At 42.8% G+C, this 20,923-nt stretch overlaps 1 protein-coding gene across 2 annotated transcripts in view; it reads right to left on the bottom strand.

Moving 5' to 3' along the window:
• The window catches only part of strn (striatin, calmodulin binding protein), a 141,233-nt gene extending 130,041 nt beyond the window's left edge, over positions 1-11,192 (bottom strand). For both annotated transcript variants that reach the window (XM_043680661.2, XM_043680668.2), the window contains exon 1: positions 10,679-11,192. In XM_043680661.2, the coding sequence (XP_043536596.2) occupies positions 10,679-10,918 (240 nt within the window). In that variant the 5' untranslated portion in view covers positions 10,919-11,192. The remainder of the gene's footprint in view (positions 1-10,678) is intronic.
• Between the last annotated feature and the right edge of the window lie 9,731 nt (positions 11,193-20,923).

The raw sequence follows: 20,923 nt of genomic DNA, 5'->3' as shown, positions 1-20,923 counted from the left end.
ACCTGAAAACTGCTTCCTCAAATAAGTACTCTCACCCCAGAACTTCTGTGTGCTAAATCACCCACACATCCAATTCTTAACTACATATATTTGAACTTGAAGCAGTAATGGATAGCTTAAAGATCAATATACTTTATTTAATAGGAGGAATCACCACATATACATCATTTATATTCCTCTCTCATCCATTGATCCTGCTGCAATGGAGCAAGTTCCAAGTTAATGAATTCACTAACCTTTACACAAATGGTTCCACAGAGATAGTTATTATAATGTGTTACAATTGAGCTCCTTATTAATTCACCATCTCGTCTGTGAAATCAAAATCACCTCTTGGTCTCTCCATTATTCCAAAATAACATAATTCTACATCCAACTTTTATCATCTGAAGTACTGACATCTGTGCTCTTGGTGTAAAGATTTGTATTCGGATCTTCACACAAACACAGCAAAATGGATCTAGAATGTATCTATTGCCGTACACCCATTCTACTGTCATGGTTCAATCCTCTTTCCACATTAACCGCAATGGATATAAGTTCATAAACACCTTTACTTCATTTTTCAAGCAAATCTGTGTGCCATTTTGGAATATAATTACAGAAAAGCCACATAAAAGTGAACTGAGGCGAAAAGGCAGCTAAAACTTGAACTTCCACAACTATTTTCAATCCCCGGTTACAGTATTTAGTTATTAATCACATTTAATCAATTCAAATTAAAAATTTATTCACATAACATAAAGGTAGTTCCTCAAACAAAAACATGACACTATTAAGGTATTAATGAATTTGGTACAGTTATCAAGATTATCCAACACAACAAAAAAAACTCATCGTTTTGGAGATTAAACTTCAAGCTTTGATGCAATTTATTAGAAAATTACCAGCTCTTTTGTTAAGAAGTTACTTGATTTCATAAAATTGTATACCATACCTCAATTAATTCCAAGTCTGTCCATAACTTCAATACTACTCCAACTGGAAGGCTCACTAGCATTTCCCTGACATTCCTATTTTTAAAAGAATTGTCTGATTAGAGGCCACAGCTCACACAAGCAGTAACCATCCCTTCCCTAGTTCTTTGCCAGTAATTGCTCTTAGATGTTCCTCTCATTCTTTCTATACTCAAAATGTAATAACCTTTATCTTTCCACATCATATGCATACTTTGAAATCAAGCCCCAAGGCATCATCATCTGCCCATAATCATCCTTCAAGGCTCAAAAACCTGTAAACACAATGAAAAAAACCTGAAAGCTACAAGCAGAGTTTTAAAATTCAAGTTTAGGATCACAACTTGCTCATTTGCCTGATGACTTCAATTCATCTCCTTACCAGCAAACTTGAAACTTGATATCTTTACAAGACATCAGTTCAGATTTATAGGAGGAGAAAGATGAATTACAAAATTTAAGTATTAGCAAGGGACCTATTCCAGTGTAGCCTAGAATGAAGGAATAAACAGCATAAACAAAGGAGAACCAGTTGATGTAATAAAGTTGGATTGTCAAAAGATGTTCGATATGGCACAGCATATAAGCCTACTTGATAAGAGCCCATGGTACTGAAGGTAGTACTCTGTCATGGCTAGAAAATTGAATAAATAATAAAAGACACATTTAAGATAAGGGGGGGTATTTTAAGCATGTCAAATGCAACTCCTGGAGTGCCACAAAGACCATTGTTTGGGCCACAATTATTTATACTATGCATTTGCGATTTGGATGAAGTTGATGAATACACTTGTGCCAAGATTGTAGATGACAAAAATAGGTTGGAAGGCCAGTGGTGAAGACGATAGGGTGTCTACAGAGGCATAAAGACAGTTAAGTAAATGGGCAAAAACTTGCTCGATGGAAAACAATGTGAAAATGGGAGTTTATACACTTTGGCAGGAAGAATACAGGAGCTGAAATACTATATAAATAGAAAAAAAAAAAATTTGCAGAAAGCTGCAGCACAGAGGGATTTGAGGGTCATCGTGCATAAATCACAGAAGCTAGGATCAAGTTCAGCAGGTAACAGGGAAGGCAAATGGAATGTTGGTAATTATTTCCAAGGGAATAGAGAATAAAAACAGGGAAGTTTTGCTAAAAAATGATACAAGGCACTAGCTAGACCACATCTAAAATATTTTGAATTCTTTTGGTCCCCTTATAGTTAGGAAAAATGTACAGCCACTGCAGGCCACTTAGGAAAGGTTCACTAGTTTGATCCTAAGCATGGAGGGATTTTACAAGGAGGGTTGAGTAGGTTGGGCATCTATTCATTGGAGTTTAGAAGAATCAGAGATGAACCTATTGAAAGACAAGATTTAAGGTGGCTTAACAGAGTAGATGCTGGGTAGTTGTTTCCCATTGTGGGAGAGTCTAGGACCAGAGTCCTTAAACTCAAAGTAAGGGGTGACATACTTAAACAGAAGTGAGGAGGAATTTCTTTTCAGACGGTAGTGGTTCTGTGGAATTCTTTACAGGAGAGGACTGTCGAGGCTGTTTCATTAATATATTCATGGCTGAGACAGACTTAAAATAAACCATGGAATTGAGGGTTATGGAGAAAAGATAGGATTGTGAAGTTGAGAAATATCAGATCGGCCATATTCTCATTGAATGGTAGGGCAGACTTGATGGGTTGAATGGCTACTTGTGTTCCTAGTCTTAGGGCCTTCAGGTTTCTATTTTGTTTTAGAAATCAGGAACTTAAAAAAAAAAATCAGTGAGGTTCATTCCTATCTGAAGCTTTGTCATCACTCATGACTCAACATCAATGAACAGAATAGATGACAAAGTTAGATTCTGTAATCTATCTCCTGTTCATTTTTGCTTTTGATAGCACAAGTTACCTCAACTCAAAATAATAAGTAATCCAAAGTAAAATAGTTCATAGATATCAAAAATGTACCATGACATCTCAAAACTATTTCTGGTGCATACTCCAAAAGGAGAATGGATTTCTCATTCACCTATTGCCTTATCAGATGTTTTGTATGCATGTTGGTTTATTTTTTTAGGAAGAACAGTCTTAGCTGCAGAAACTTAATACTTGCAGAGAATGAAGAGGAAATAATGTATAATATTTATAAAAAGGTCAAGATTCAAAGTGTATGAAGTCTCTTAATTAACAACCATTATATAGTGAAAATTAATCGGATATCGAAGTATACGCGCATCCAAGAAATAATGTTGTTATGGTACAACACACATTCAATGCATTTCATTTCTGTTCTTTCTCTGCCAGTAGCTCTGCTAGCTTTCCTCAGTTACTAACCAACTATGTTGCATGTGGTTTTAACTGGTGACATTGATTATATTTGTGTAATATGAAAACTGGCAAAGAAACAACACTAGCTCACAACAGAACAAAAAGCAAGTGCCCAACTTATGTAAAAAGACCCTTTTTTCCACACATAAAACAATGTCCAGATTGCTCACATCATCTTTCCATAGCACAGTCATCATACTATACTGGTCCAGCATGCTACATAGAAAAATCGCAACAAAAATTCCAACACTGGGTATTCTTGTATGATTACGTTAAGACATCAATTGTTCATATGCCAGATCCATAACTACCAGCTTTACAATAAGACGACAGACCTTTGAGCAAGATGCAATTTGAGTTTTGAAAACTATTTTAATTGTTTAGGGGATTCACCTCCTGATGACCCAACTTCCTTCCCAGCTCCCACATTAGCTCAATCAACTTGCATATTATGTGTACTTAGAATCTGCCACCATCACTCCCTCCTCAATAATTAACTAAACACATTTATGCTTACAAGTTGATCACCTGTTTTCAACCTCCCTCTCCTCTCAAAAGTCTTCAAATTCTCGATCATCTACCAAGTGCACATCCATCTTTCCTGGCATTCTATATTTGAATGCACTCAATGAGATTTCAGCTCTTCCTACAGATCCAAAGCCCTCAAAACCATGAGCAATGAATTGATAACTTGCATTAAAGATAGTTTCAAAGGGCCATGTCACAGCAAACCAGAGAGCATGCTATCTTGGATCTGGAAATGGGTAAACAGCAGAATTAATAAACGACCTTAGAATAAAAGACTGCCTACAAAATAGCAATTATTACATGGTGAACTTAGTAGTCAGTTTGAGAATGACAAACTTGTGCTGGAAACAACTGTGTGTAACTTACAGTCACAGAAACAGACCCTTTGATTCAACTAATTCACGCTGACCAGACATCCCAATCTGACCTAGCCCCATTTACCCATATCCCTCTAAACCCTTCCTATTCATATACCCATCCAGTTGCCTTTTAGATATTATGATTGTACCTACCTCCACCACTCCTCTGGCAGCTTGTTCCCACACACGCACCAACCTCAGCATGTAAAAGTTACTCCTCAGGTCCTTTTTAAATCTTGCCCCTTTCACTTTAAACCTACGCCCTCTAGTTCCATTGTATGAAAAAACACCTAGGCTCTTCATCCTATCCATGTTACTCATGATTTTATAAACGTCTATAAGGTCACCCCTCAGCCTCAGACACTCCAGGGAAAAGAGCCCCAGCCTATTTAGCCTCTCCCTATAAATCAAACCCTCTAGTCCCAGCAACATCCTTAATTCTTTTCTGCACACTCTCCCAAATTTAACGTCCATCCAATGGAAGGGCGACCAGAATTGTATACAGTATTCTAAAAGTAACCTCACCAATATCTTGCGTAGCCGCAACTCCTAAACTCAACATTCTGACCAATGAAGGCAAGTATGCCAAGCAACTTCACCAGTCTGTCTACGGTGACTGTACTTTCAAGGAACTATGCACATGTACCCCTAGATTTCTTCATTTAGCAACACTCCCTACAGCCCTACCATTCACCGTGTAAGCCCTGTCCTGGTTTGCCTTACCAAAATGCAACATCTCATGTATCTAAATTTAACTCCACCTTAAATAGAAGCATTTACAATAAATTAGGATGGAGTTAGGTAACGTGAACTGCTCAGACAGATTAGCAGGAATGTCACTAAGCAAGCATTAGCAGACATTTGAGGTGGTAACTCATGACTCTCACAAACAATATGACGCAACATTCAAAGAGAGGGTAATATTAACCATGGCAAGTTAAGGTGAAAGAAAATGCTTATAAGCGGGCAAGTAATAGTCTCTCAGTTTGGAATAAATTCAGAATTCAGCAAAGGAGGATTAAAAAAAATGTGCGAGAGAAAATAAACTGCACGGGCAAATTAGCAAAGAATTTAAAAACTGACAGTAAAAGCTTCTTTACGTATCTAGAGAGGAAGAGGTCACAATGAACATAGGTCCCTTAGAAATGAATCTGGGGAGATGGTTATGGGGAACAAGGAAATGGCAGAGATATTAAATATGTATTGTGGTGGAAAGTACTTTGAACATTTCATTCATACTAAAGAATACAGGGGAGAAATTAAGAACCATTACCATCATGAGAGAAGTAGTACTAGACAAACTAACAGGGCTAAAGGCTGATAAATCCACCGGCCCTGACGGTTTGCATCTTAGGATCTTAAACGAGGTAGCCAAGAGGTAATGGGTCCATTAGTTGCAATTTTCCAAAAATCTTTGGACTCTGGAGATGTACCAGAGGATTGGAAACCTGCCAACATGACAGCCCTAATCTAAAGGTGAAGGAGGCAAAAGGGGTGTAACTATAATCCAATCAGCTTAACATCTATTGTTGGAAAAGTATTGGAATCAATTATTAAAGCAGCAATAGCAGAACCTTTGAAAAATCAAGCAGAGTCAGCATGGCTTCATGAAAGAGAACATTGTGTCTACATGATTTATGAGTGTGTTTTGGGGTAAGTCTCAGAGTGGAGAGAGGGGGACCAGCAGATGTGTTGGACTCAGACTTCCAGAAGGCACTGGGTACGTTATAAGGTAACAGCCCCTGGTATTGGAGGTACTATATTGACATAGATAGTGAAGTGACTAATGAACAGGAAACAGCAAGTGGAGATAAGAGATTTTTAAAAAAAGCTGGCGACTCATGACCAGTTGGATTCCATACGTATCATTGTTGGGAGCGCAACTGTTTACAATTCATATTAATGACTTGGAGGAAGGAAGCGAATGTACTGTGGCCAAATTTGCAGACAACACAAAAATAGGTGGAAGGGCAGATTGCGAAAAGGATACAAACAGTTTACAGAGAGATATTGATAGGTTAAGTGAACAAAAAGTTGGCAAATGAAATATAACGTGAGGGAAAATTTGAAATTGTTCATTCTGGGAGGTTAAAAAAAAGTATTGCCGATGGAGAAAAAAAACTGCAGAAAGCTACAAAGCAAAGGGTACTTAATGTACAAAACACAAAGCCAGCACATAGGTGCAGCAGGTAATCTGGAAGGCTCATGGAATGTTGAACAGTATTTCAGGGAGATTACAGTATTACAGTAGGGACATCTTACTGCAACTATACAAGACATTGGTGAGACCACATCTGGAAAACTAAGAGCAGTTTTTGTCCCTTTAGTTAAGAAAAGGTATTATTTCATTGGAGACAATTCAGAGGCTTACTCAGATGATCTTTAGCATATAGAGATTGTCTTATGTGAAAGATTAAGTAGGTCGGAACTCTAGAGGTTAGATGAATGAGACATACAGGATTCTTAAGGAGTCTGACAGGGTAAATGTTGAGAGGATGTTTCCCCTCATGGGAGAGTTTAAGTTAGAAGGCATAGGTTCAGAATTAAGGGATGTCAATTTATGACTCAGATGAGACAGAGTTTCTTCTCTTGAGGGTTGCGTGTCTTTGGAACAACTTGCCACAGAAACCTGTGGGAGCTTGAGCCCTTGTGTGTATATTTAAGGCTGGGATAGATAGCTAGTTTCTTGAACAGTAGGGGAAACAAAGGGTTATGAGGAAAAATCAAGAATGTTGAAGTGAGAAGTGTCAGATCAGTTACGATGGTATTGAATGACAGAGGAGGTTCGAGGGGCTGAAGAGCCTGATCCTATTTCTTACGAGACTAAGGAATCAAATTTAAGAAGACCTGGTTTAAAAGAAAGTTATCCAAGAGAGAAGGGTCTTTATATGGGAAATGATAAACAGCAATAGGAAGAAATAGATTGTTTGCTTACTCTTAGATTTGTACAAAGGCTGGAGGCTACAAAAAAATAAAGTGGCAAAAGTAAAGGCTCTGTATCTGAAAGCATGTACCATTTGAAACAAAATAGATTAACTGACAAGGTAAACTGAACTAAATTAGAACAATCTGATAGCTATTATAGAGACATGGCTGGAAGATGTCTTGGAACTTGACCTCAAGTGGAGGAAACAGCAGAAAGATAGAGGGGTGGCTATGTAATTTAATGATGGTATTATCGCAGTCAAGATGGATAACCCAAGTTCAGGAAACCAGAATGTAGAAGCAGTTTGGGTAGAGATGAGAAATTACAAAGACAAGTTTTCGCAACACACAGCGAGAGTAAGCTCACTAATAGTAACCACAGAGAAGATGGAGTATGAAGGAAGAAATAACAGAGGCTTGTCAGAAAAGTACGGCAATAATTACAAGGATGCTTTAATTACAACTGGAAAAAAAGGTCAAAGGTAGCCTAGGTGAGAAGTTTGTCTCAGGATGGTTTCTAAGAAACCAGAAAGCAACTTACACTAGCCCTAATATTGGATTAATTCATGATCTCATTGTAAAGAGATCAGCCCCTCAAACCTGCTCTGCTATTCAATAGGATCATGGCTGATCAGACATCCCTCATGTCCACATTGCTGCATTTTCCCCACAATCCTAGATTCCCCTACTGATCAACAACCAGCCTCAACCATAAATGTACACAAGGACTCTGTCCGCCGAGCTCTCCATGGCCAAGAGTTCCAAAGACTCAACCCTCGGAAGAAATTCTTCCTCATCTCAGTCTTAAATTAGCATCCCTTTATTCTGAGGAGGAAGTGAGGACTGCAGATGCTGGAGATTAGAGTTGAGAGTGTGGTGCTGGAAAGGCACAGCAGGTCAGGCAGCATCCGAGCAGGAGAATCGACGTTTTGGGCAAAAGCCCTTCATCAGGAATAAGTCCCCTTTATTCTGAGGGTATGCCCTCTGATGTTAGACTCTCCTAAGGAAAAACACTCAGCATTTACCATTAGGCGCCTTAAGAATCCTGTACGTTTCAATGAGATCATGTCTCATTCTTCTAAATTCCAGCAAGTCCTAAATTGTTTAGCCTTCACTCATAAAACAATTCCTCCATACCAGGAGCATCCTTGCGAAACTTCCCAGAATAGTCTCCAATGAAATATATTTTTTGCTTAAATAAAAGAGACCAAAACTGCTCACAGTACATCAGGTACAATCTGATTAGCATATTGTAAAGTTGCAGCAAGATTGAAACTTTTATTAATGGCACAGTTACTGTTTTTACTCCCACCAGAAACTCCATTCTTTTCCCTAACAACTGTCTGACTGTTCACCATGTTATCTGTAAACCTGTCATTTTAATCCTGAGGCAAGATTTCAATTACATAGCCATGCCATCTTCCACCTTCATAACATTGTCTAAATGCGCTCACCTTCTGCTGAAAACCTCATACCTTTGTACCTTGCCAACGTATCACAATCCTAGCTCTGTGAATGTAGAATGATTCAAAACTGTGGCGGGGGGGGGGGGGGGGGAGGAAGAGTCTCTGGAATTCATTTCAGAAAGTACACTACCTCTCTCCGCCATTAAGATGTTTCTTCTTTGACCAAGCTTGTGGTCCCCATGTGGGTAAGTGTCAAGATTTGTTTAACAATGCCCCTGCTCTATACAAGTTTAAGTAGCCATTAATTGTTGTTGCAAGCACTTTTAACATTTCAACAAGACAATTGTTTACAGAATCCTAGGTTCAATACCAAGTCAGAGGAACTCAAGAGGGAACAGACAACAGGAAAGCAATGGGGATATGTTAAAGATACTGAAAGTACCATCTTCCAGAAGACTTATTTCCACATACTGAATTGATAGGTAATTCTAGAATTCAGACTTAAAGACAATGAATGTTGAAGTGCCAAGGGCATAGAATATCTGGCTTAGTAAATTATATTTCATGCATAACAGGGTACACTAACATCTTGGCTTTCCTATTGGTTTTACATTAATTTATACAAATAGAAAAGCTGGGAGTGTTTCATATCCTGCAGGTTCCTGAAAACAATGCAATAGGTATATTAATAGAACCAGCTGCATGAACAGTATCCCATGGTTACTCCCTGATAATACGTAAATGGCGGTGAGCTCACAAGATACACAAAACTAAGATCTCTAATTTGGGCCTGGTTCTATCATAATAATGGAGAAATTACTTTTTTCATCATTCTTTTCAACAGACTTGTCAATTTCTCCTAACACGTTTTCCTAACACTAAAATGTTATACTCAAGGCACAATGTAAATTGTTGAAAGGCAATCCTGAACTACAATATTAAGCATAATGACTTGTCAATAAAATACGCCAAATTCAGAAATTCCAACAAAGGCTTGTAAATGACTATAATTTCACAACTAAAACTCATTTGAAAGTTTAAGAGGAAGGTGCTCTGATTGGTGCATAATAATCAAAAACTCCTCAGGTTTTGTTTTGTTACGTCATGAGGAATCCTCTGCAATATAACAAGAGCATTAAGCTATTCAGAACAGCTTTACTTCCTTTGGAATGTTATTGCGTAACCTTTGGTTACTATGATTCATTGATAGATAACAACACAAAACGCTGAACAAAGATTGCTAAATTATTGATGTTTAAATCTGTAATGAGACCAAAGGTAACTCTCCTCTTTGTGAACCTTCAACTCAATATGAAACCTTGCTCCTGTACAACCAATTTAAATCACTGTTCTTTAGAACTACTCAAGAAAGAACCAACATTCTAATAGATGCAAAATAATGCAGATCAATCCATACAAGCTGGATCACCAGGAATGGTGAGGGTAAAGGCAGGGAAAAAGTGGGTGATTGCTCAGTGAACAGATTTCCCAACACCGCACAGATCATTCCACTCCCAATTCTTTCACAGAGCTATCTAGTTACTTGCACTCCTCGATCATGAGCCACACCTGAAATTTCCTCCTACTCCCAATATTTATCTAGTTCCCACTAATAAATCTGTTTTCTTTCTTTATTTCCGGAGAGTGCATTCACATCATAACTGGCTGTCTCAAGAAAAACCTCTGTCCGTCTGGTGCTCTTGTTGTCTATCATAAGTCTGTTCCCGCTAGTTACTGACAATCCTGACCAATTAACTGGCCATATTTTTTCTGTAACATTCCACATAACCAGGCGGCACACAGGAGTCCATTCGACCCATCGTGTCTGTTCTGGCTCTTGGAAAGAACTCAAATGAAAACACCCACTTGCTCTTTCTTTAAGGTCCTGCTAACTTGTAGCTACACATAACTTGCCCAATTCAGTTTAAGAGTGTTATTGAAGGCACCTTTTACACACACTACATCTGAAGCGTTGATGCAAACCTCCTCTGATTTAAAGTGCCATCGTCGTTGGGGAAAAGCTGCAAAGATGAGGGTCTTTGAATAAAAATCAACACCACCCTCTTCTTCCCTTTTTGACAGGCGGCCATCTTAATGTATCCACCGCCCCCTTACTCTGTTGATCAAGGGGGGAGGAGGTCAGTAATCGAGGTTCCAAGCATGACGAGCGGCCTAGCCTAGGGGCGTGTTATTTACCTGCAACTCGGCCCTGTCCACCTCCCACTGCGTCCTCTCTATCTCGAAGCGGGCCCACTCGTGCTGCAGGAAGTGCAGGATCCCCGGGATGTTGTACTGCGGCCTCTGAGCTTCCCCCTCGGGCCCCGGCGGCTGCTGCGCCGGCTGCAGGTTCCTGCTGCCAATCCCGGGGCCTCCTCCTCCTCCGCTCAGCACCGAGGTATTGCCGAAGAACACCCCGGCTCCCGGGTGTTCGTCCATGGCTGGGGCCCAAAACCCTTCGTCCGTCCCCTCGGCCTCCACACCGGCGGCTGCGACCGCGGGTGGCAGTGACGCCGCCCCGGGTGCTCGCTGAGTCCACCGGCCCTGGATTTCCCCTCTGGCCGCTCGGCGCGCGCACGCGGGGCCGGCCGTTAAAATTTAAACCGCGCCGGGTGTTCCATGGCCGCGGCTGGCTCGAGCTGCTGCTGCTGCTGGCGGCGGCGTTGATAATGTTAATAACGCTGCTGGCGCTGCCGCCGCCTCTCACCCCGCTGTCACCAACAGAAACCACCCACTGACGGTTGGCCGCTCTCTCTCTCTCTGCCCCCCCCGCCCACCGCGGCGGCGCATGCGCGCTCGCCACAACAGCCTGCCCCCCCCCCTTTCCCACCTCCCCCTTGCGAGACCCCGCCCCTCCGCGTCTCAGACCCCATCCCAATCCCTCCTCAGACCCCACGCCTCCACTCCACTCCTCAGTGGGGGTGGGGGGGGAATCAAGGTTTTTGAGGAAGGGTCGCCGGGCCAGAAACTGTAAACTCTGATTTCTCTGCACAAATGCTGCCAAGACCTGCTGAGCTTCTCCAGCAACGTCTGTTTTTGTTTTATGATTTACAGCATCTGCAGTCCTTTTGCTCAGGCAGCATCTGTGGTTGACAAGTTGTGAAGACGGGTCCCCGGTGTCGAAACGTTAACTCTGCTTTTTCTTCACTGGTGCTGCAAACCTGCTGAATTTTCCCAGCAATTTCTGGTTTTCTTGACGGCCCGTCCTTTGCCAAACCCCCTGGACAGAACAGGACCCTGCCTACGCATGCGCTGACAGGTTCTTTTCAAGTTAGCCGCTAGTGCCGCCAACGTCACGACGTCCCCAACCGTCATCCAGGGCCCATCCCCACCCGCCGCGCTTTTTGATTCAAACGCGGAGCCGACCAGCTTTGCGCCGGCGCTGGATTTCCAATTTCATGCGTGCGCATCTCCGCCGACGCACCTGGAAGCGTCCCTGACGGGGCGGGCGTCGCGTTCTGAGCCACAATGCGCATGTGTAGATCTGCACCGTCTCTGCCCCGCCCATCCAGAAGGGTAGAGTGGGTTGCAGTAAAATCCAATGGAAGGTTTTCTTGTCAGATGTGTTTGAGTCAAAAAGTGTAACGTTGGGCTTGGCCAATAAAAGAACAATAATTTAAACTCGGAAGTCTACTCTCCAACCTGAGCACCTGCTTGCTCAGGTTGGGTTAGGTCAGGGCCAATCAGTCCTTGATCTCATTACAGCTTTAGTTGAAACATGGAAAAAACGGCTGAATTCTAGAGGCCAGTCAACAGTGACAGTTTTTATTATTATTATAGTCATACAGCACAGAAACAGACCCTTTGATCCAACCAGTCCGTGCTGTATGACTATAATAATAATATAATTCCAACTAAACTAGTCCCACTTGCCTGCTCCTGGTGCATATCCTTCCAAACCTTTCCTATTCATGTATCTATCTAAATGTCTTTTAAATGCTGTAATTGTACCAACATACACCACTTTCTCAGGAAGTTATTCCACACACCAACCACTCTGTATAAAAAAAGCCTCTTTCTTAGAACATAGAACATTACAGCACAGTACAAGCCCCTCGGCCCTCAATGTTGCACCGACCTGTCACACCAATCTGAAGCCCATCTAATCTACACTATTCCATGTACATCCATATGCTTGTCCAATGACGACTTAAATGTACTTAAAGTTGGCGAATCCTTACCATTGCAGGCAAAGCATTCCATACCCTTACTACTCTCTGAGTAAAGAAACTAGCTCTGACATCTGTCCTATATCTATCACCCCTCAATTTAAAGCTATGCCCCCTCATGCTCGCCATCACCATACTTGGAAAAAGGCTCTCCCTATCTAACCCTCTGATTATCTTATATGTCTCTATTAAGTCACCTCTCAACCTTCTCTCTAACGAAAACAGCCTCAAGTCCCTCAGCCTTTCCTCGTAAGACCTTCCCTCCTTTACATTTGATGAAGTGTGGCATCAAAGAACCCCAACAAAACTGGAGTAACTGGTTACCAGTAGCACAGTATTGGTTGGGGACACACCTGGCATGTAGCAAAAATGTTGTGGTTGTCGGAGGTCAGCCACCAGCCCCAGGACATCTCTGCAGCAGTTCCTCAGGGTAGTACCCTAGGCCCAACCATCTTCAGCTGCTTCATCAAAGACCTTCCTTTATCATTACATCAGAAGAAGGTAAGTTTGCCAATGATTGCACAACGTTTTGCACCATTTGTGATTTCTCAGGTAGTCCATGTTCAAATACAACAAGACCTGGATGATATTCAGGCTTGACCTGATAAGTTAGGAGAAAGTGAGGACTGCAGATGCTGGAGTACCAGAGTTGAAAAATGTGGTGCTGGAAAAACACAGCAGGCCAGGCAGCATCCGAGGAGGAGGAGAATCGACGTTTCGGGCATAAGCCCTTCTTCAGGAATGACGAATGAAGAAGGACTAATACCCAAAATTTCGATTCTCCTGCTCCTCGGATGCTGCCTGGCCTGCTGTGTTTTTCCAGCACCACATTTTTCAACTTTTGACCTGATAAGTAGCAAGTAATTCAAATGACAAGCAATGACCATTTACAGTAAGAGTGGATCTAACCACTATCCCTTGACATTCAATAGTGCTCGCATCACTAAATCTCCCACTATCAATTGGGGTTACCATCGACAAGAAACTCAACACGATTCACCATATAAACACTATGGCTACAAGAGCAAGTCAGAGGCAAGGAATACTGTGGTGAGTATCTCAGATTCTGAGTCTCTAAAGCCCACCTACCAATAACAAGGAATAAGCCAGGAGTGTGATGGCATGTTTCACACTTGCCTGGAAGACTGGAGCTTCAAGAATACTCAAGCTTAACACCATCAGGACAAAGCAGCCTACTTGATTGGTGTCACATCCACAAGCATCCACTCCCTCCACCACCGATGCTCAGTATCAGCAGTGTCTATGGTCTACAAGATGTACTGCAGGAACTTACCTAAGATCCTTGGATAGCACCTTCCAAACCCATGACTACTTCCATCTAGAAGGACAAGGGCAGTAGATACGTGGGAACATCACGTATTTCAAATAAACTCAAATCCCCTCTAAATCTCCTGCCCCATACCTTATTTCTAAGCTTCTTGGTTATTGGTCCCTCTACTAAGGAGAGAAGTTTCTTCCTGTCTACAAGCTTTCTTCAAAGCCAGTCACCATCCGGACTTAGAAATATGTAGCCATTCCTTCAATGTTGTTGGCTGAAACTCCTGGAATTCCTTCACCAAAAGGCATTGTGGGTTTTCCTACAATACCTGGACTGCAGTAGTTCAAGAAGGCAGCTTGCTGCCATATTTTCAAGGGCAACTAGGCTTGGGCAATAAATGCCCATGTCCCTCGAGTAAATTTTTAAAAATTACAGGTAATAACAAACCTGTTATTTAAAACTTAATCCAATCTTTATCTCTCTACCAAAAACACGTTCTGATCTTTATCTTAGTAATGTTTATGCGACCTTGCTGTGCACAAAATTACTATTGGTTTCCTGCACTAAATCTTTGTTTATAACCTAAAAAGTACATAGAGTCATCATGTTTTATGGCATGGCAAAATATCCTTTGTCCTATTTTGGCAGCCATCAAGCACCAGTCCAATCCCATTTTTTAGGACTTGGCCCATCGTGTTCTGTACTAAGGCATTTTAGTTGCTCATCCAAATATTTCTCAAATGTTGTAAGAATTCCCACCTGTGCCACTATTTCAGGTATTTGCTCTCGATGTGAATATAAACTCAAATCCCCTCTAAATCTCCTGCCCCATACCTTATTTCTAAGCTTCTTGGTTATTGGTCCCTCTAGGAGAAAGTGAGGGCTGCAGATGCTGGAGATCAGAGCTGAAAATGTGTTGCTGGAAAAGCACAGCAGGTCAGGCAGCATCCAAAGAACAGGAGAATCGACGTTTCGGGCATAAGCCCTTCTTCAGGAAGGGCTTTAGTGATTTAGTGATTCCTGAAGAAGGGCTTATGCCCGAAACATCGATTCTCCTGTTCCTTGGATGCTGCCTGACCTGCTCCGCTTTTCCAGCAACACATTTTCAGTATTGGTCCCTCTACTAAGGAGAGAACTTTCTTCCTGTCTATGCCCCTCATAACCTATTAGGTCTCCCAACAGCCTTCTCTGCTCAAAGTAAAACAACCTCAGCCTATCTATTCTCTCTTATAGCTGAGATACTCCAGCCCAGACAACATCCTGGTAAATCCTCTCTGCACCTTGTGCAATGAGATCCTTCCTCATGCAGTGAACAGATCTAATTAATGTTTTACCCAGCTCCATCATCATCTTCTTGCTCTTGGATTCACTGCCTCAACAAAAATAAAACACAAGAATCTGTATGCCTTCTTATCCATCTTTCTCTAATGCCCTGTTGCCTTGAAGAATCTATGTACAGATACTCTTAAGGTGTCTCTATTCCTCTGTACTTCTGAGGGTGCTACTGTTCAAGATACACTCCCATGCCTTGTTATTTGTCTCAAAATGCATCACTTCCCATTCATTCCAAGATCCAGGACTACATATTGAGGGATGTGCTGCCGCCAAGGTGCGGTGGGGAAAGACCACCATGTAAGGTATGCCTGCCGAAGAAGACCAGGGGGCCCACCCATTAATTGGAGTCCGCTAACGCCTCAGCTAAACATCTGGATGGTCAACATACAGATTTGTATATACAAATTATTAAGTCTGGTCTCTGAGTGTAGAGGTGCGGTGTATGCATGTGGATTCTGGATTAGTGATGCTGGAAGAGCACAGCAGTTCAGGCAGCATCCAAGGAGCTTTGAAATCGACGTTTCGGGCAAAAGCCCTTTATCAGGAATAAAGGCAGAGAGCCTGAAGCATGGAGAGATAAGCTAGAGGAGGGTGGGGGTGGGGAGAGAGTAGCATAGAGTACAATGGGTGAGTGGGGGAGGAGATGAAGGTGATAGGTCAGGGAGGAGAGGGTGGAGTGGATAGGTGGAAAAGGAGCTAGGCAGGTCGGACAAGTCCGGACAAGTCATGGGGACAGTGCTGAGCTGGAAGTTTAGAACTAGGGTGAGGTGGGGGAAGGGGAAATGAGGAAACTGTTGAAGTCCACATTGATGCCCTGGGGTTGAAGTGTTTCGAGGCAGAAGATGAGGCGTTCTTCCTCCAGGCATCTGGTGGTGAGGGAGCGGCGGTGAAGGAGGCCCAGGACCTCCATGTCCTCGGCAGAGTGGGAGGGGGAGTTGAAATGTTGGGCCACGGAGCGGTGTGATTGATTAGTGCGAGTGTCCCAGAGATGTTCCCTAAAGCGCTCTGCTAGGAGGCGCCAAGTCTCCCCAATGTAGAGGAGACCGCATCGGGAGCAACGTATACAATAAATGATATTAGTGGATGTGCAAGTAAAACTTTGATGGATATGGAAGGCTCCTTTAGGACCATGGGTAGAGGTGAGGGAGGAGGTGTGGGCGCAGGTTTTACAATTCCTGCGGTGGCAGGGGAAGGTGCCAGGATGGGAGGGTGGGTTGTAGGGGGGCGTGGCCCTGACCAGGTAGTCACGGAGGGAACGGTCTTTGCGGAAGGCGGAAAGGGAAATATATCCCTAGTGGTGGGGTCTATTTGGAGGTGGCGGAAATATCGGCGGATGATTTGGTTTATGCGAAGGTTGGTAGGGTGGAAGGTGAGCACCAGGGGCGTTCTGTCCTTGTTACGGTTGGAGGAGTGGGGTCTGAGGGCGGAGGTGCGGGATGTAGACGAGATGCGTTGGAGGGCATCTTTAACCACGTGGGAAGGGAAATTACAGTCTCTAAAGAAGGAGGCTATCTGGTGTGTTCTGTGGTGGAGCTGGTCCTCCTGGGAGCAGATCCGGCAGAGGAATTGGGAATACGGGATGGCATTTTTGCAAGAGGTAGGGTGGGAAGAGGTGTAATCCAAGTAGCTGTGGGAGTCGGTGGGTTTGTAAAAAATGTCAGTGTCAAGGGGGAGGGGGAGTTGAAATGTTGGGCCACGGGGCGTCATTAATGGAGATGGAGAGGTCCAGGAAGGGGAGGGAGGTGTCAGAGATGGTCCAGGTAAATTTAAGGTCAGGGTGGAATGTGTTGGTGAAGTTGATGAATTGCTCAACATCCTCGCGGGAGCACGAGGTGGCGCCAATGCAATCATCAATGTAGTGGAGGAAGAGGTGGGGAGTGGTGCCGGTGTAATTACGGAAGATCAACTGCTCTACGTAGCCAACAAAGAGATAGGCATAGCTGGGGCCCATACGTGTGCCCATGGCTACCCCTTTGGTCTGGAGGAAGTGGGAGAATTCGAAGGAGAAATTGTTAAGGGTGAGGACCAGTTCGGCCAAACAAATGAGAGTGTCGGTGGAAGGGTACTGTTGGGGACGTCTGGAGAAGAAAAAACGGAGGGCTTGGAGGCCCTGGTCATGGCGGATGGAGGTGTAGAGGGATTGGATATCCATGGTGAAGATGAGGCGTTGGGGGCCAGGGAAACGGACGTCTTGGAGGAGGTGGAGGGCGTGGGTGGTGTCACGAACGTATGTGGGTAGTTCCTGGACTAGAGGGGATAGGACAGTGTCGAGGTAGGTAGAGATGAGTTCAGTGGGGCAGCAGCATGCTGAGACAATGGGTCGGCCAGGGTGGTCAGGCTTGTGGATCTTGGGAAGGAGGTAGAACCGGGCAGTGCGGGGTTCCTGGACTATGAGGTTGGAAGCTGTGGGTGGGAGATCTCCTGAGGTGATGAGGTTCTGTATGGTCTGGGAGATGATGGTTTGGTGATGGAGGGTGGGGTCATGGTCGAGGGGGCAGTAGGAAGAGGTGTCCTCGAGTTGACGTTTGGCTTCAGCGGTATAGAGGTCAGTGCGCCAGACTACCACTGCGCCCCATGCATGTGGATGCCATCGCCAATTGTACAGATATCAAAATATTTTTTATGAATAAAATATATTTTTGAAGTAAAAAAATCTGTTCTTATCAGACCACAAGTCCATCAGGAAGTGGTCAGCATATAGTGTCCTTTGGGAAAAGGAGAGGGTGGATCCTGTCGAGCAGTTCCCTGAGCAGACTGTCAAAGTCATTTGGCAGAATGCCTCATTGCCAGAACTTTCCAACAAGAACCAAGACATGGCTTGGCTGGTGGTGAGAAGGGCTCTGCTGGTGAGATCCTTCATTCATGCCTGGACTCTCTGCCCCACCGCACGCTGCCCTCGAAGCGGCTGTGGAGGGGACGAGACTGTCACACACCTCCTTCTGGAATGTGCCTATGCAAAGGAAGTCTGGAGAGGAATGCAGTGGTGTTTGTCGAGGTTTAATCCCGAGCAGCTCCGTGATACGGGACTCCGTGCTCTACAGCCTGTTCCCCGGGATGCACACTGAGAAGAACATCAACTGTACCTGGAGGATCATCAACTCGGTGAAAGACGCTCTTTGGTCTGCCCGAAACCTGCTGATCTTCCAGCTGAAGGAGTTGACCCCGTCTGAGTGTTGTAGACTGGCACATTTCCAAGGTCCAGGACTATGTGCTGAGGGATGTGCTGAAGCTTGGGGCAGCTTCTGCCAAGGTGCGGTGGGGAAAGACCACCATGTAAGTTATGCCTTCCGAAGAAGAACAGGGGGCCCACCCAGTAACTGGGCTCTGCTGACGCCTCAGCTAAACATCTGGATGGTCAACATACAGACTTGTAGATATAAATGATTAAGTCTGATCTCTGTATGTAAAGAAATGCAATGTATAAATATGAATGGCATCACCAATTGTACAGATACCAAAATATTGTTTTATGAATAAAGTATATTTTTGAAATAAACAAAAATCGCCTCACATTTTTCAGGACTAAATTTTATTTGCTACTGTTCAGCTCATCTGATTAGCTGTTTATGTTATCTTCCTTTTATCCTGCAACTAAGCCAATTTTGGATCCAATTTGTCAAATTGCCCTGAATCCCAAGGACTCTTTGCTTTTTAATTTGCCTTGCGAGACCTTGTCAAAAGAGTTATTGAAGTCTATGTAGACTATATCAACTGTACTGCTCTCATCTACACACCTAGCCAACTCCTCAAAAAAACTTAATCGATATAATCTGACCTTGACAAAGCCATGTTGGAAAATCTTGACTCTCCAAGTAGATTAATTCTGTCCCTTAGAACGTTTTCCAATACTTAGACATATTGACCTGAAGTTTCCTGGTTTATCCCTACCACTCTTTTTGCATAATGTACCATTATTGACTGTAAAGCATTTTGAGGGTTGCTATAGTCCTGAAAAAATTACATATGTGCAGGTATTTCTTTAACAATTCAGAATTTGTGAAATTGAGTTTGTGTCAGGTTAAATTGGCTGCATTGTTTTGATGAAAGACTTGAAGTGTTTACACTATTTTCTTCATGCTATCTTATGTCTTCTATCTTTAGTTTTGCTTAAAAAAATTGTAAAAGCTGAAAATGTAAGCTAAGAATAGAAAGTATTATAAATACACCGCCGGTCATTTAACCTCTATATCAGCCAAGTCTCATTTATTCATAACTGCTGAATTTCTCATGTGCAGTTATGACATTTTCTCCTTTTGTTTCATTTAAACAAACACGCTAACTAGATGAAGTGAAATAATTTGCTAAGGTTAGGGTAGGGGTACATGTAGATAAGAACCTTGAAAATACTAGGCTTGAATTGAAAATTGGAAAGATGAAGGAGCAGCCAATGATCAAGATGTTTAACTGTGGCAAAAGCCAACTTCAATGAGGATTTAATGGAATTAACTTAGATAAATTGGTAGAAGGAGGAGCGGGTCTGGGGGAAAGTACACCAGGATATGTACAATAGCGAGGTGACTACAATACAGGTCAGACTCGGCCAACAGGAAGAAAATGTGGATAAATGAAGAAAATAAAGATAATTATTGGAATAATAATTTAAAATAAAACCAACCCAAAACCAAAAAATGTAGAGGGAATATAACAAAAATAGTTGAGAAAGACGAGGGTGAAAATCTTGTAAATAATTGGAGGAAAAATAGTCCAGTATCTGAGACAGAAGGCCATAACTTCATGTTCCTCTCTAGATACTTGATCAGGTAATCTTCCAATCCAGTGCAAATTGGGTGCTGTATTATCAGAACTGCTATAATTACATTGAAAGATATGAAACCAATACCTGTCTCACCTCTCAGGTGATTATAAAATCATAAGAGGTACAGGAATTAGATTTAGAATAGCTATTGATATGAGAGTAGGATTGAATATGTGAGTGGAAATGAAAGTAGATCTGATTATGTGTTGTGCAAAATCAGGGTCCAAATTGCAGAAACCTGCTCTGAGAACAAACCTTCAAACAATGAAAACCTAAAGAACTGTGCATCCTGTAAATCAGAAACAAAAACAGAAGTTGCTGGAAAAACTCAGCAGGTCTGACAGCATCTGTGCAGAGAAATCAGAGTTAACGTTTTGAGTCTGGTGAATCCTCTCTGTCCCATATTGCAATATTCTCCTAATCCAAAAGTGCTGGTCCTCTTCCTTTTTTTCCTCCTTTATCTTTCCTGAACATCCTACTTTTAGGAATATTTGGGATCCAAACCTTCTTTCAGCAAGGTCTCAGTTATCACCTAAACTTATTCCTGTGTGACCAATTGTACACCAAACTACTCATGTATTCACAAATATACATGGTAAGGCTAATTTATAGAATCCCGACAGTGTGGAAACAAACCATTTGGCCCAATAAATCCACACCAACCCTCCAAACAGCATCCCAACCAGACACATCTCCCTACCCTTTCACTGTAACCCTACATTTCCAATGGCTAACACACCTAACCTAATCATCCCTGAACACGATGGGCACCCGGCAGAAACCGAAGCAGACAGGGTGAGAATCTGCAAACTCCATGCAGACAGTCACTAGTGGGCAGAATTGGTCCCCGGCCCTGTGAGGCAGCAGTGCTCACCAGTGAGCCACTGTGCCATCCATGGCTGGTC

This window comes from Chiloscyllium plagiosum, unplaced genomic scaffold (assembly GCF_037043375.1).
Source record: "Chiloscyllium plagiosum isolate Xiang-an unplaced genomic scaffold, Cpla_swu_hap1 HiC_scaffold_3, whole genome shotgun sequence".
NCBI classification, from domain to species: domain Eukaryota; kingdom Metazoa; phylum Chordata; class Chondrichthyes; order Orectolobiformes; family Hemiscylliidae; genus Chiloscyllium; species Chiloscyllium plagiosum.
This window is presented reverse-complemented; position numbering and strand designations above follow the sequence as displayed.